The sequence below is a fragment of the Babylonia areolata genome, chromosome 19 (assembly GCF_041734735.1).
Source record: "Babylonia areolata isolate BAREFJ2019XMU chromosome 19, ASM4173473v1, whole genome shotgun sequence".
NCBI lineage: Eukaryota > Metazoa > Mollusca > Gastropoda > Neogastropoda > Buccinidae > Babylonia > Babylonia areolata.
This window is the reverse complement of record NC_134894.1, coordinates 2,498,054-2,514,373: the sequence shown is the minus strand read 5'-3', so window position 1 is coordinate 2,514,373 and position 16,320 is coordinate 2,498,054. Positions and strand designations below refer to the sequence as shown.

Below are 16,320 nucleotides of genomic sequence, written 5' to 3'. Positions count from 1 at the left end.
CTTCCACTGCTGTCGGTGTTGACCAGTACTTCCTCCTGGATGCTGCATGCGTCCTACAGTTTTGAAGGATGTGGTCGGTTGTCATTGGTCCCTCACCACAAGGGCACTCTCCACTCTGTCCACTGCCAAATTTTGTGTGGATGTGGTGGAGCAGGCGGTTGTGTCCAGTCCTCAGGCGGAAAATCTTGACCTGTTCCCGTCGTTCCATCAAATGGTATCTGTCTTCTGGGTTATATTTTGGGTGCTGGAGGCGCCACTTTATTCCTTGCTGTGCCTTGATGATTGTCTTGATTTCATCGTATGACACCAGTTTGTTGGCCTGCTCCTTCTGTGCACCATTTTTTTTGCCAGAATGTCCGCTTTTTCGTTACCTCTGATGCCACAGTGTGCTGGTACCCATTGTATCACCACTTTCTCCACTCTGGCACTCAGGGCAACAAGGGCTGAAGTGAGATGGTTCTGTTCTTTGCAGCGGGAGTTCTTGAGGGCTTGGAGTACGGAGAGAGCGTCTGAGAACACCACCACCTGCCCTGTTGTTCTTGTGGAGTTCTGCGAGACTGTTGTGGCTGCCTTACAGAGGGCTTCTCGCTCAGCTTGGAAGTTGGTGGAGTATTTTCCTGTTGGGATTGCAATTTCTTCATCTCCATCTTTGTATCGGAGGAAGATTCCAGCTCCACCATCCCTTGTTGCTTCTGTGGCGGAGCCATCTGTAAAGACATGGGTCCAGTCTTCCTGGGGGTACTGGTTGCAGATGTACTCCATGGCCAGGGCCTTCCTTTGGGTGTCTGACTGTATTCCTCTCTTCTCCACTCCGGGAATGCTGGTGACAACTGTTGGGAACACCCACCTCTTCCAAGATGGGTGGGTGACATTTGCTGGGATAGGCTTTGCTTCGTGTTCCATCAAGACTGGGGTTTGTCTTTCAAGGCGTCTTGACTGGTGGATGAAGCTGCCTCTTTTCAGCCAGCTCTTGGTGGGTCTGCTCATTCTGTTGTTCATTGGATGGTTTTCAAGGTGTTTGAATTTTGCTGCCTGGATGAGGATCTTTGTGTCCCTTCTGTCCTCCAATGACTGTAGCCCAGTGGTCTCCATCTTCAGGATTGGGGTGGATCTCATGGCGCCAGTTATGATACGCTGAGCTTGGTTCTGTATCTTGTTGAGATAATCTCTCTCTCTCTTTCTGTCTCACTCAATTGCATTCTTGCTCGCACTCTCTCTGTGTCTAATTCATTGTACTATCACATACTTGATTAACTGGTGTATAAGATTGTACCCTTCAGCTAGGGGCTGTGGCCTAAATCTGAATCAAATGTTTGGAATTCGCAACACAACAAAAATAAAACAAAACAGTTGCGGTTGCTGTGCAGAACAGTTTCAGTCTCAGTTCAGTTTCTCAAGGAGGCATCACTGAATTAAGACAAATCTATATACGCTACACCACATCTGCTAGGCAGATGCCTGACAGCAGCATAACCCAACACGCTTGTCAGGCCTGGAGTGCATGCATATATATTTGTGTACCTAACAGAGAGGATTTCTTTTTATATGATTTTGCCAGAGGACAACACTCTCGTTGCCATGGGTTCTTTTTCAGGGCATCAAGTGCATGCTGCACACGGAACCTCGGTTTATAGTCTGATTTGAAAGACTAGACGCTCAGTTTGATTTTCCAAACTTGGGAGAAAGGGCCAGAGCGGGATTTGAACCCTGCACCTCACAGACACTGTGTTGACAGATCAGCGTCTTAACCATTCTGCCACCTTGCTCCTTGAATAAGCAACAACTTGGGAGACAGGGCCAGAGCAGGATTTGAACCCTGCACCTCACGGGACTCTCTGTGTTGGCAGCTGAGTGTCTTAACCACTGTGCCACCTCGCTCCCTGTGCAGAACAACAGTGTGCTGGTGTCGGGGGCGGAGGACAACACCATCAAGTTCTGGGACCTGGCGCGCATCCTGCGTGAGAAGAGGCTGAAGGAGGAAGAGGGGAGGGGGCTGAGGAGGGGGAGGAAGAGGAGGAAGGTGAAGGAGGAGGAGGAGGAGCAGACAGGGGTTGAGCTGCTGGGGAAAACCACGGCCCTGGCCGTCACTGGGTATGTATGTGGGGGGTGGGTGTGTGTGTTGTGTGTACGCTGTGTGTGTGTGTGTGTGTGTTGTGTGTGTGTGTGCGTGCATGTATGTGCATGTGCGTGGTACAATTTTATACTATGCATAATGATCAATACAATGCAGTACAAAGCAACACACTATGATATGAATGATGACAATACAATATGATATGATTCGTTGCAGTACAGTGCAATGCAATGCAATACAAAAATACAATATTAAACCCTTACAGGGGAATTGTAAAAAAAAGAAAAAGAAAAAAAAAGAATTGAATTTACGAAAGAGAATATTAGATATACATAAATCCATTGATAGATCTAATTATACACCCAGTTTTCATTCACTTCTTTCTCTTCTCATTATGATTATTATGAATAGCATCATCATGATTATCGTTGTGATGTGGTTGTGTTGGCCAGCACGTCAGTCCAGAGGGCCTACTTTGGCACGGACAAGGGCGTAGTGGGCTACAGCCAGCTGGAGGATTCGAACCACCGAGGCGTCCAGCTGGTGCCTGTGACCTCCAACCTCCCACCGGTCCACCTGCTGCTGCTGTCCAGAACGGAAGACTACTTGATGGCCGCGGCCAGGAACGTTGTGGTCGTCATTGACGCTCAGGAAGGTCAGGTCAAGGTTTAAAAAGTATGGCAATAATCTCTTCTTCTTGGCAGTCGGTCATATATGGTGATGATATCTGTATTTCTGTCTTGTTTGGTGTGGACTGGCGTGTGGTTGTGCAGTCCCAGTTAGGGTCTGCATGGACGTGTGCAGTGAGGGCAGGGAAACTGTCTGTTCTGTGGGCATTGTTGCTGCTGCCTTCCTCAGACTCTGTGCTTGCTTTGACAGTGCTCACCAGCCGGTCCTGTTCTTTGCATGCTCCTCTCGTTGTTGTTTTTGGGGATAGCATCATGTAAAATAATGATAATAATAATTACAATAATCTCAGCGTTCAGCTTGTATGACAGATTGACATAGGGTACAGTTGTGCCAGTAGCAAAGTGTGAGCTGTATGATCAATGGTTACTCCGTTACAGTGGGAAGTCATTTACAGTTTAGTCTTTTGTGAAGGCCCATGACTCTCAAACTAGGAGGCAAGATTGCACTGGCTCTTAAAGCTGCAGCTGTGGGGGCTAGTTGGCCTTTGGGAACCATTCCAACGCTGACTGTCCTGAAACCCTCTTGGCCGAGAGAGTGGGGATGTAACCTGGGGAGACGCTCTCCGCTTTAACTCACTCAGTACGGCCAGTCCTCTCTTCTCCTCTACACAGACCCCTCGGATGTCCAGTGAATGACCCAACCTTTAGCTTCCGTCGTAAGAATTGTGGTATTCTTTGTCAACATTCACCTCTTCAGTATAAGAGCCTTCCACTTGCAATATTTTGATGATGGTAATTGGGGTGAAACGCTGTTAACGTCGTCTCTTTCGCCGTTCGTATGGAGAGAGTTAATTCTAGCCCAGACAGACGGGACGGCAGTTGTCTCTTCTGCTGTTCTGATAGTCATAGTCAGAGATGACTGGCTGTCATCCATAATAACAAAAGATAATATGTGTGTGTGTGATGTGTGTGATATGTGTGATGTGTGTGTGTGATGTGTGGTGTGTGTGTGATGTGTGTGCTGTGTGTGATATGTGTGCTGTGTGTGATATGTGTTGTGTGCTGTGTGTCATATGTGTGCAGTGTGTAATGTGTGTCATATGTGTGTTGTGTGGTGTGTGTAATGTGTGTGTGTGATATGTGTGGTGTGTGTGATGTGTATTGTGTGCTGTGTGTGATATGTGTGATGTGTGTGGTGTGTGTGATGTGTATTGTGTGCTGTGTGTGATATGTGTGATATGTGTGGTGTGTGTGATGTGTATTGTGTGCTGTGTGTGATATGTGTGATATGTGTGGTGTGTGTGATGTGATATGTGTGATATGTGTGATGTGTGTATTGTGTGCTGTGTGTGATATGTGTGGTGTATGTGATGTGTATTGTGTGCTGTGTGATATGTGTGGTGTGTGTGATGTGTATTGTGTGCTGTGTGTGATATGTGTGGTGTGTGTGATGTGTATTGTGTGCTGTGTGTGATATGTGTGGTGTGTGTGATGTGTATTGTGTGCTGTGTGATATGTGTGCTGTGTGCTGTGTGTGTATTGTGTGCTGTGTGTGTATTGTGTGCTGTGTGTTATGTGATATGTGTGGTGTGTGTGATGTGTATTGTGTGCTGTGTGTTATGTGATATGTGTGGTGTATGTGATGTGTATTGTGTGCTGTGTGTTATGTGATATGTGTGGTGTATGTGATGTGTATTGTGTGCTGTGTGTGATATGTGTGATGTGTGTTATGTGATATGTGTGGTGTATGTGATGTGTGTATTGTGTGCTGTGTGTTATGTGATATGTGTGGTGTATGTGATGTGTATTGTGTGCTGTGTGTGATATGTGTGATGTGTGTTATGTGATATGTGTGCTGTGTGTGTATTTGATATGTGTGCTGTGTGTGATATGTGTGCTGTGTGTTATGTGATATGTGTGCTGTGTGTTATGTGATGTGTGTGGTGTGTGTGATGTGTATTGTGTGCTGTGTGTGTATTGTGTGCTGTGTGTGATATGTGTGCTGTGTGTTATGTGATGTGTGTGGTGTGTGTGATGTGTATTGTGTGTTGTGTGTGATATGTGATGTGTGTGCTGTGTGGTGTGTGTGATATGTGTGAGATATGTGTGTTGTGTGTGTTATGTGTGTTGTGATGTAATGTGTGGTGTGATGTGTGTGTGATGTGTGTGTGTATGTGTATGTATTCCTCTGTGTGTGCGGTGTGCTGTGTTGTGTGTATTGTGCTGTGTGCTGTGTTGTCATGTGTGCTGTGTGCTGTGTTGTCATGTGTGCTGTGTGCTGTGTTGTCATGTGTGCTGTGTGCTGTGTTGTGTGTGTTGTGCTGTGTGCTGTGTTGTCATGTGTGCTGTGTGCTGTGTTGTGTGTATTGTGCTGTGTGCTGTGTGCTGTGTTGTGTGTGTTGTGCTGTGTGCTGTGTTGTCATGTGTGCTGTGTGCTGTGTTGTGTGTATTGTGCTGTGTGCTGTGTTGTCATGTGTGCTGTGTGCTGTACTGTGTGTGTTGTCATGTGTGCTGTGTGCTGTACTGTGTGTGTTGTCATGTGTGCTGTGTGCTGTGTTGTGTGTGTTGTGCTGTGTTCTGTGTTGTATGCTGTTTGATGTGCTGTGTGTGTTATGTGATATGTGCTGTTTGATGGGCTGTGTGTGTTATGTGATATGTGCTGTTTGATGGGCTGTGTGTTATGTGATTTTTGATGTGCTGTGTATGTTATGTGATGTTTGCTGTGCTGTGTGCAGGCAGTGTGATGTGAGTGTTATGTGCTGTGTGCTGTGCTGTGTGCAGGCAGTGTGATGTGAGTGTTATGTGCTGTGTGCTGTGCTGTGTGCAGGCAGTGTGCTGTACCAGGTGTCAGGCCTGAACGGGGAGCAGAGAATCAGCTGTCTGGCTGAGGGGGGGTACACTGCTGCCCTGGGGCACGGCGGGATGGAGGGCAAGGTCAAACTGTGGGACCTCAAGTCAGGTACACCCTGCGCGTGTGTGTGTGTGTGTGTGTGTGTGTGTGTGTGTGCGTGTGTGTGTGTGTGTGTGTGTGTGTTTGCAGGTGACTTCATCAAGGTGTGTTGTAACGATGAAGACAATACCTTGTCGCTGTGTAGGTGACTTCATCAAGGTGTGTTGTGACGATGAAGACGATACCTTGTTGCTGTATAGGTGACTTCATCAAGGTGTGTTGTGACGATGAAGACGATACCTTGTTGCTGTGCAGGTGACTTCATCAAGGTGTGTTGTGATGATGAAGAGGGAACAGGTGACTTCATCAAGGTGTGTTGTGGTGATGAAGACGATACCTTGTTGCTGTGCAGGTGACTTCATCAAGGTGTGTTGTGGTGATGAAGTTCATCAAGGTGTGTTGTGGTGATGAAGACGATACCTTGTTGCTGTGTAGGTGACTTCATCAAGGTGTGTTGTGACGATGAAGACGATACCTTGTTGCTGTGCAGGTGACTTCATCAAGGTGTGTTGTGACGATGAAGACGATACCTTGTTGCTGTATAGGTGACTTCATCAAGGTGTGTTGTGGTGATGAAGACGATACCTTGTTGCTGTGTAGGTGACTTCATCAAGGTGTGTTGTGACGATGAAGACGATACCTTGTTGCTGTATAGGTGACTTCATCAAGGTGTGTTGTGACGATGAAGACGATACCTTGTTGCTGTGTAGGTGACTTCATCAAGGTGTGTTGTGACGATGAAGACGATACCTTGTTGCTGTGTAGGTGACTTCATCAAGGTGTGTTGTGACGATGAAGACGATACCTTGTTGCTGTGTAGGTGACTTCATCAAGGTGTGTTGCGGTGATGAAGACGATACCTTGTTGCTGTGCAGGTGACTTCATGAAGGTGTGTTGTGACGATGAAGACGATACCTTGTTGCTGTGTAGGTGACTTCATCAAGGTGTGTTGTGACGATGAAGACGATACCTTGTTGCTGTATAGGTGACTTCATCAAGGTGTGTTGTGGTGATGAAGACGATACCTTGTTGCTGTATAGGTGACTTCATCAAGGTGTGTTGTGACGATGAAGACGATACCTTGTTGCTGTGCAGGTGACTTCATCAAGGAGCTGTCCTTTCTCTACTCCTTCCAGTACACGGCCATCAACAGGAGTGGGACACAGGTATCACTTCTGTTTTTCTCTGAGTGTGTGTGTTTGGGGGGATGTGTGTGTGTTTCTATGTCAAGACATATCAAAATGGTCTGTATTGAAGGTAAAAGAATAAGCTTGTACAGCTTTTTTTACATACTGCTCTCAGAATATAAGAAAAAAGAAAAGAAAATCAAAGAAATTAGGGAGGGGGAAAAGCCAAAATTAAAAAATCCGCCATGATAAAACAGGAATTCTATGGAGGAAAAGCAACACATGGACAAAGTTGGAACTAAACATATATACATGATGTTGACACAGTTATAACACATGAAAGCAACAGCCTCACATTAACAAACATATTCTAGAAAAGAGAGAGTGAGTGGGAGAACGAGAGCAAGACTGAAGAGAGAGTGAGAGAGAGAGAGACAGACAGAGACAGAGAATTGTATGTGCGTGTTTGTGTGTGTGTGATCATGCATGTATGCACTGGAATGTGCATGTGTTAATATTATGTGTGTGTGTGTGTGTGTGTTTTGTGTGTGTGTGTGTGTGTGTGTGGTGGGTGATGTATGTGTGTGCATATGTGTGTGTGTATCTGTGAGTATGCATGCATGCTTAATACTCACATGTATGTAAATGGGCATGTGTTTTCAAGTATGCACATGAGCATGTACGTGCATGTGAGATCGTAGAGAGTGACGTGCGGTGTGGAGATGAAGACAGTCAGAGACCAGAGTCTGCAGTGATCACGTTTTGTCTGATAGTTAACTGTGGAGTTTGGCCATTTCAAGGATTGCAGCAACCATGAGTTAACAGGTAGGTTTGGTCAGTGACTGAAAGGAAAACATCCGTTCCCTCACTGTAGCATCAGTCTCTGTCCGCTGTCTGCTATTGCAGCAACCATGAGTTAACAGGTAGGTTTGGTCAATGACTGAAAGGAAAACATCCTTTCCCTCACTGTAGCATCAGTCTCCGTCCACTCTCTGCTCTGTTCCTTGCGTGCAGTGACTGCTCATGGCACATCCAGCCTGACTCTCTGTGTAAAGACCCTGTGTTCTATAGCCTGTAGCTGAATAGAATATAGTGTTTCAAAGTCCAGCGTGTGTTCAGTATAGATGCAATGAATGAACCATACAACGACAGTATTTCAGAGTGCTGTGTGTATGGGTGCAGGTGGTGGCGTCCATGTTCGAGTACCCCATCGTGATGAACGTGTACGGCACAGGTGAGGAGGCGATGGCTGGGGGTTCGAACCTTCGCATGGACAAACTGGACACGCTGATGACCGGCCTGACCTTCATCTGCATCTCTCCCAATGACAAATTGGTGGCTGCCTGTGCCAGCAACGGCAGCACGCGTGTCGTCAGTCTGGACAACGTGTACCTGCACCGTCTGCAGGTGTGTACTGTTTGTATTGGTGTGGTGTTGTTGTAAAGTGCGTGTGACATACATGCATGGTGTACACACACACATACATATGCATGCATGCATGTACACATGCACACACACATGCACACACACATGCATGCACACACACTATACACCCTCACACACACACACACAACACACTCACACACACACACACACACACATACACACACACACACACACACACACACAAACAACCCAACATCCCTCACACCTTTATGTAATAATATACCCCTATCCCCTACAATATACCCCTATCCCCTATAATATACCCCTATCCCCTACAATATACCCCTATCCCCTATAATATACCCCTATCCCCTATGATATACCCCTATCACCTATGATATACCCCTATCCCCTACAATATACCCCTATCCCCTATAATATACCCCTATCCCCTATGATATACCCCTATCACCTATGATATACCCCTATCCCCTACAATATACCCCTATCCCCTATAGTATACCCCTATCCCCTATGATATACCCCTATCACCTATAATATACCCCTATCCCCTACAATATACCCCTATCCCCTATAGTATACCCCTGTCCCATATAATATACCCCTATCCCCTACAATATACCCCTATCCCCTATAGTATACCCCTGTCCCATATAATATACCCCTATCACCTATAATATACCCCTATCCCTACAATATACCCCTATCCCCTATAGTATACCCCTGTCCCCTATAATATACCCCTATCCCCTATAATATACCCCTATCCCCTATGATATACCCCTGTCCCCAATGATATACCCCTATCACCTATAATATACCCCTATCCCCTACAATATACCCCTATCCCCTATAGTATACCCCTATCCCCTGTAATATACCCCTGTCCCCTATAATATACCCCTATCCCCTATAGTATACCCCTGTCCCCTGTAATATACCCCTATCCCCTATAATATACCCCTATCCCCTGTAATATACCCCTGTCCCCTATAATATACCCCTATCTCCGCACACACACACACACTCTATTACACATGCATGCACACATACACATTCACACACACAAAGATGGCATGGTTTCTAACTGGATATCAAGCAAATCAGCCTTATCTAAACAAATTAGCCATATCTAAACAAATCAGCCTTATCTAAACAAATCAACCTCATCTAAACAAATCAGCCATATCTAAACAAATCAGCCTTATCTAAACAAATCAGCCTTATCTATCGGTGTTTTCAAAAAGTGTAAGCCTTTATCCGCCCTCTCTCCCTCACATACCACGACGGTGTTAACAAGACACACACAGGTGATCACCGCTGATTACAGTAGTTGTTGTTCCTGACTCCATGCTTGACACAGTGTGTGTGTGTGTGTGTGTGTGTGTGTGTGTCTGTGTGTGTGTGTGTGTGTGTGTGTGTGTGTGTGTGTGTGTCTGTGTGTCTGTGTGTGTGTGTGTGTGTGTGTGTGTGTGTGTGTGTGTGTGTGTGTGTGTGTGTGTGTGTGTGTGTCTGTGTGTGTGTGTGTGTGTGTGTGTGTGTGTGTCTGTGTGTGTGTGTGTGTGTGTGTGTGTGTGTGTGTGTGTGTCTGTGTGTGTGTGTGTGTGTGTGTGTGTGTGTGTGTGTGTGTGTGTACTTTTTGTCTGACTGACATGTTACTGCAGAGTGCTTTGTGAGGTTTGAAAGAGTGACATAAATGCACTATTATCATCATCATCATCATCATCATCATCATCATCATCATCAGCATCATCATCATCATCAGCATCATCATCATTATTATTATTTGAGGCATAAACACTCTGCTTATATCAGAGATTGACATGAGTTTACAGTTGGGCCAGCAGTAAATTGAGAGCTGTATGATCAATTGTTTTTCCACTGCAATAGGAACTCATTATATGGCTGAGTCTTTTTCAAAGGACTATGACTCTCAAACTGGGAGGCAAGATTGCATTGGTTCTTAGTGCTGCAGCCTTAGGGCCTGGTTAGCCTTTGGGAACCATCCCAGTGCCAGCTGTCCTAAAACCCTCATAGCCAAGAGAGTGGGGATGTACCTTTGGCAAGGCACTCTCCACTGTAATCAAAGTCTGGCCCAGATGATTGGCACAACAGCTGCCTTCTCCACTGCTCTGAGGACATGACTGTCACATGATGATCACGTGACTGTCACATGATGATTGGTCCAAGTGGGACATGACTGTCATATGATGACTGGTCCAAGTGGGACATGACCATTACATGATGATCACATGACTGTCACATGATGGTTTCAGCAACGGTCCACAGCAACGTGTGCACTGTTCACGGCAGACAGCGGACAGCTGCTGACCGGTGGGTACCGGTCAGTGTACGTGTGGACCATGGGGTCCGGGACACTGGACTTCAAGCTGACCCGACACCAGGACTTTGTCACCTGCCTGCGCTTCGCTCTGGACGGCCGCTTCCTGCTGACCTCCTCCCTCGACCGCACTGTGGCCGTGTGGGACTGGGCGGCCCGCGTCACGGTGAGCGTGGTTCGAACCCCTTGTCAGCTGCAGGCGGTTCATGTGCTGCCTGACCTGTCCCGGCTGGTGTACGTCCCGGGCCGCCTGGCCAACATGGCCGTGATGGAGCCGAACCCCGCCCTGCAGGGGGTGCTGGCCCAGGGGAGGCGACTGGCTGACATCTCCGAGCCGGAGACGTTGGAGCACGCTTCAGCGTTCGCTGCGTCGTTCAACACGCAGAAAGATGTGAGCAGGAACACATCGGCTGCCTGTGTTATTCTGTGAAGGTGTGTGTGTGTGTGTGTGTGTGTGTGTGTGTGTGTGTGTGTGTTATATTATGTGTGTGTGTGTGTGTGTTATATTATGTGTGTGTGTTATATCATGTGTTTGTGTGTGTGTGACGTTTGTGTTGTGTGTGTGTGTGTGTGTGTGTGTGTGCAAACATTTACACGTTGGTGTCAGTGTGTGTGTATGTTTTTTTGCGCACACTTTTTTAAACATTAAAAAAAAAAAGTGTTATGGTAATGTTTTACACTAGCTTAGGTCACAATGGTAAATTGAAAAAAAAAGATTTAATTCAGCTGATGTTGTACACAGATCAACCCACATGCTGCCACACCTCCTTGAAACTGACACTTACATAGTAATTGTGTCTCTGGGTATTTATTTCATTGGATTTGTTTGTTTTCTTTACTTTGTTGAAAAACTTGTTTTGTGTTTATTTATTTCATTTCAATGTGTTGTGTTGTTTTCACACCCGGTCAGTGTGTCAGTGTGTGGGGTTCATGGCAACGCTTGGTATCAGTCATCACGATTCCACGTCCGCCTGCAGCATGCTGTTGTGTCCTTAGGAAAGGCATTTTGATCATAGTGTGTGTGTGTGTGTGTGTGTGTGTGTGTGTGTGTGTGTGTGTTTATGTGTGTGTGTGTGTGTGTGTATTTATATATGTGTGTGTGTGTGTGTGTGTATTTATGTGTGTGTGTTCAGTGTGTCAGTGTGGTGTGGTCTGAACGCTTGGTATAGCTCCATTTAGTGTGGTGTGTTGTGTCCTTAGAAGGCATTTGACATAGTGAGTGTGTGTGTGTGTGGTGTGGGTGTGTGTGTGAGTTATGTGTGTGTGTGTGTGTATTATGTGTGTGTGTGTGTGAGTCATTTAGTGTGTGTGTGTGTGTGCATGAGTGCATGTGTGTGTGTGGTAGTTGATTTGTGTTTGCGGTTTTTGCTGAAATTAGATGACAGTCACATCATAAAGCATCGTTTGTTTTTGTACTTTGTGTCATTGCTATTTTCTGCCAAATGGTTTCTTGCGACATCTGTTTATATACATATATATATATATATCTTATAATACTCCATTAGTATGTTTGACATAATAATATATGATTAAAAGTATAATTATAGTATGTACACCAATGAAAGATTAATTATATTGTTTTGTGACCAGTAATGAATTCACCCATTACAGTGATTGTTTTGTGACACCACACTGAATGGAATTCACCCATTACAGTGATTGTTTTGTGACACCACAGTGAATGGAATTCACCCATTACAGTGATTGTTTTGTGGGTTTTATGCATTTGAAATTTTTTTTTTTTTTTTTTGTCTGTTTTCCACAGGTTTGTTCAATATTCAACAGGTATTTTGCACTCACTTTGTTTGTGCATTATCTGCACTGGGCTCATATGTTGATGTTAAGCTCAGGGTGTTTTGCTAGTGTTTTGTGATATGCAACAATCGGAGTGGTTTTTGGCACAAGTGTTTGTTCTGTTGGCAGTAGAATGGATGATTGCTACGGATATCTGTACACACAAGTGTTTGCTGTGTTGGCAGTAGAATGGATGATTGCTACGGATATCTGTACACACAAGTGTTTGTTCTGTTGGCAGTAGAATGGATGATTGCTACGGATATCTGTACACACAAGTGTTTGTTCTGTTGGCAGTAGAATGGATGATTGCTACGGATATCTGTACACACAAGTGTTTGCTCTGTTGGCAGTAGAATGGATGATTGCTTCAGACATCTGCACACACAAGAGACAACTTTATGCTGTCATCACCCCACATGTGAAGTGTGTCTGGCATATCAAGACAACTTTTTTTTGCATATAAACCACAAAATCACAGTACAGTAATCATTTATTTTCCCATGCTACACACTGAAATGATGATTTGTCAGCTACCACCAAAGTCGTCTTTATCAGAATTACTTGGCTGCTGAAGGTTGTCTGTCCCCTTTCTCCACACACAATAGCAGTATTATGTAATATATCTGTAATATATATCTATTTCCCAATATTATATCTGTAATATATATCTATTTCCCAATATTATATCTGTAATATATATCATTTTCCCAATATTATATCTGTAATATATATCTTATTCCCAATATTATATATGTAATATATATCTATTTCCCAATTCACTGAGGGTGCAATGGCAGGACAGGTCAGGTGTTGGACTTGTGGTCCAGTGTTGACCAGTGATCAGTGTTGACCAGTGATCAGGGTTGACCAGTGATCAGGGTTGACCAGTGATCAGTGTTGACCAGTGATCAGTGTTGACCAGTGATCAGGGTTGACCAGTGATCAGTGTTGACCAGTGATCAGGGTTGACCAGTGATCAGGGTTGACCAGTGATCAGTGTTGACCAGTGATCAGTGTTGACCAGTGATCAGGGTTCCAGGCCCTGTTTCAGCATGGTGTTGTGTTCTTGGGAAAGGGACTGTACTCCGCTTTTCCTCACCACACCCAGGTGTGAATGGGTTCCTAACTTCAGTTGGGGAAGGTTAAAAGAGTGGATGGAGAGGACGGCCCAGCCTTCCTGTGCTGATGTCTGGACACAGTGGACATGAATTCACTGCCTTCCTGTACTGATGTCTGGACACAGTGGACATGAATTCATTGCCTTCCTGTGCTGATTTCTGGACACAGTGGACATGAATTCACTGCCTTCCTATGCTGAGCCCTGGACACAGTGGACATGAATTCACTGCCTTCCTGTGCTGATTTCTGGACACAGTGGACATGAATTCACTGCCTTCCTGTGCTGATGTCTGGACACAGTGGACATGAATTCACTGCATTCCTGTGCTGAGCCCTGGACACAGTGGACATGAATTCACTGCCTTCCTGTGCTGATTTCTGGACACAGTGGACATGAATTCACTGCCTTCCCGTACTGATCTCTGGACACAGTGGACATGAATTCACTGCCTTCCTGTGCTGATTTCTGGACACAGTGGACATGAATTCACTGCCTTCCTGTGCTGATGTCTGGACACAGTGGACATGAATTCACTGCCTTCCTATACTGATCTCTGGACACAGTGGACATGAATTCACTGCCTTCCTATGTTGAGTCCTGGACACAGTGGACATGAATTCACTGCCTTCCTATGTTGAGTCCTGGACACAGTGGACATGAATTCACTGCCTTCCTTTTCTGAGCCCTGGACACAGTGGACATGAATTCACTGCCTTCCTATGTTGAGTCCTGGACACAGTGGACATGAATTCACTGCCTTCCTGTGCTGAGCCCTGGACACAGTGGACATGAATTCACTGCATTCCTGTGCTGAGCCCTGGACACAGTGGACATGAATTCACTGCCTTCCAGTACTGATCTCTGAACACAGTGGACATGAATTCACTGCCTTCCTATGTTGAGTCCTGGACACAGTGGACATGAATTCACTGCCTTCCTTTTCTGAGCCCTGGACACAGTGGACATGAATTCACTGCCTTCCTATGTTGAGTCCTGGACACAGTGGACATGAATTCACTGCCTTCCTGTGCTGAGCCCTGGACACAGTGGACATGAATTCACTGCCTTCCTGTTCTGAGCCCTGGACACAGTGGACATGAATTCACTGCCTTCCTATGTTGAGCCCTGGTCACAGTGGACATGAATTCACTGCCTCCCTTCCTGTACTGATCTCTGGACACAGTGGACATGAATTCACTGCCTTCCTGTGCTGATGTCTGGACACAGTGGACATGAATTCACTGCCTTCCTATGTTGAGCCCTGGACACAGTGGACATGAATTCACTGCCTTCCTGTACTGATGTCTGGACACAGTGAACATGAATTCACTGCCTTCCTGTACTGATTTATGGACACAGTGGACATGAATTCACTGCCTTCCTGTGCTGATGTCTGGACACAGTGGACATGAATTCACTGCCTTCCTGTGCTGATTTCTGGACACAGTGGACATGAATTCACTGCCTTCCTATGTTGAGTCCTGGACACAGTGGACATGAATTCACTGCCTTCCTGTACTGATGTCTGGACACAGTGGACATGAATTCACTGCCTTCCTGTGCTGATGTCTGGACACAGTGGACATGAATTCACTGCCTTCCTGTGCTGATTTCTGGACACAGTGGACATGAATTCACTGCCTTCCTATGTTGAGTCCTGGACACAGTGGACATGAATTCACTGCCTTCCTATGTTGAGTCCTGGACACAGTGGACATGAATTCACTGCCTTCCTGTACTGAGCCCTGGACACAGTGGACATGAATTCACTGCCTTCCTGTACTGATCTCTGGACACAGTGGACATGAATTCACTGCCTTCCTGTACTGAGCCCTGGACACAGTGGACATGAATTCACTGCCTTCCTTCTGTTGAGTCCTTGGACACAGTGGACATGAATTCACTGCCTTCCTGTACTGAGCCCTGGACACAGTGGACATGAATTCACTGCCTTCCTGTACTGAACCCTGGACACAGTGGACATGAATTCACTACCTTCCTGTACTGAACCCTGGACACAGTGGACATGAATTCACTACCTTCCTGTACTGATCTCTGGACACAGTGGGCATGAATTCACTGCCTTCCTGTGCTGGTGTCTGGACACAGTGGACATGAATTCACTGCCTTCCTGTACTGATCTCTGGACACAGTGGACATGAATTCACTGCCTTCCTGTACTGAGCCCTGGACACAGTGGACATGAATTCACTGCCTTCCTGTGCTGAGCCCTGGACACAGTGGATATGAATTCACTACCTTCCTGTACTGAACCCTGGACACAGTGGACATGAATTCACTACCTTCCTGTACTGATCTCTGGACACAGTGGACATGAATTCACTACCTTCCTGTACTGATCTCTGGACACAGTGGGCATGAATTCACTGCCTTCCTATGAATTCACTGCCTTCCTATGCTGAGCCCTGGACACAGTGGGCATGAATTCACTGCCTTCCTATGAATTCACTGCCTTCCTATGCTGAGCCCTGGACACAGTGGGCATGAATTCACTGCCTTCCTATGAATTCACTGCCTTCCTGTGCTGAGCCCTGGACACAGTGGGCATGAATTCACTGCCTTCCTATGAATTCACTGCCTTCCTATGCTGAGCCCTGGACACAGTGGACATGAATTCACTGCCTTCCTATGCTGAGCCCTGGACACAGTGGATATGAATTCACTGCCTTCCTATGCTGAGCCCTGGACACAGTGGATATGAATTCACTGCCTTCCTATGCTGAGCCCTGGACACAGTGGATATGAATTCACTGCCTTCCTATGCTGAGCCCTGGACACAGTGGATATGAATTCACTGCCTTAATGGCTGTAAAAACCTGTGGGACTTTCAACCTTTTTAACTTTTAACCTTTTG

The 16,320-nt window shown here is 45.9% G+C and overlaps 1 protein-coding gene across 1 annotated transcript in view; it reads left to right on the top strand.

Annotated features, from left to right (window-relative positions):
- The window catches only part of LOC143294026 (uncharacterized), a 67,509-nt gene extending 56,535 nt beyond the window's left edge, over window positions 1–10,974 (top strand). Inside the window, exons 20-25 of the mRNA XM_076605424.1 lie at window positions 1,889–2,091; window positions 2,527–2,729; window positions 5,531–5,662; window positions 6,749–6,819; window positions 7,963–8,187; window positions 10,464–10,974. Of these exons, the coding sequence (XP_076461539.1) occupies window positions 1,889–2,091; window positions 2,527–2,729; window positions 5,531–5,662; window positions 6,749–6,819; window positions 7,963–8,187; window positions 10,464–10,958 (1,329 nt within the window). The 3' untranslated portion in view covers window positions 10,959–10,974. The remainder of the gene's footprint in view (window positions 1–1,888; window positions 2,092–2,526; window positions 2,730–5,530; window positions 5,663–6,748; window positions 6,820–7,962; window positions 8,188–10,463) is intronic.
- The last annotated feature ends 5,346 nt before the right edge of the window (window positions 10,975–16,320 follow it).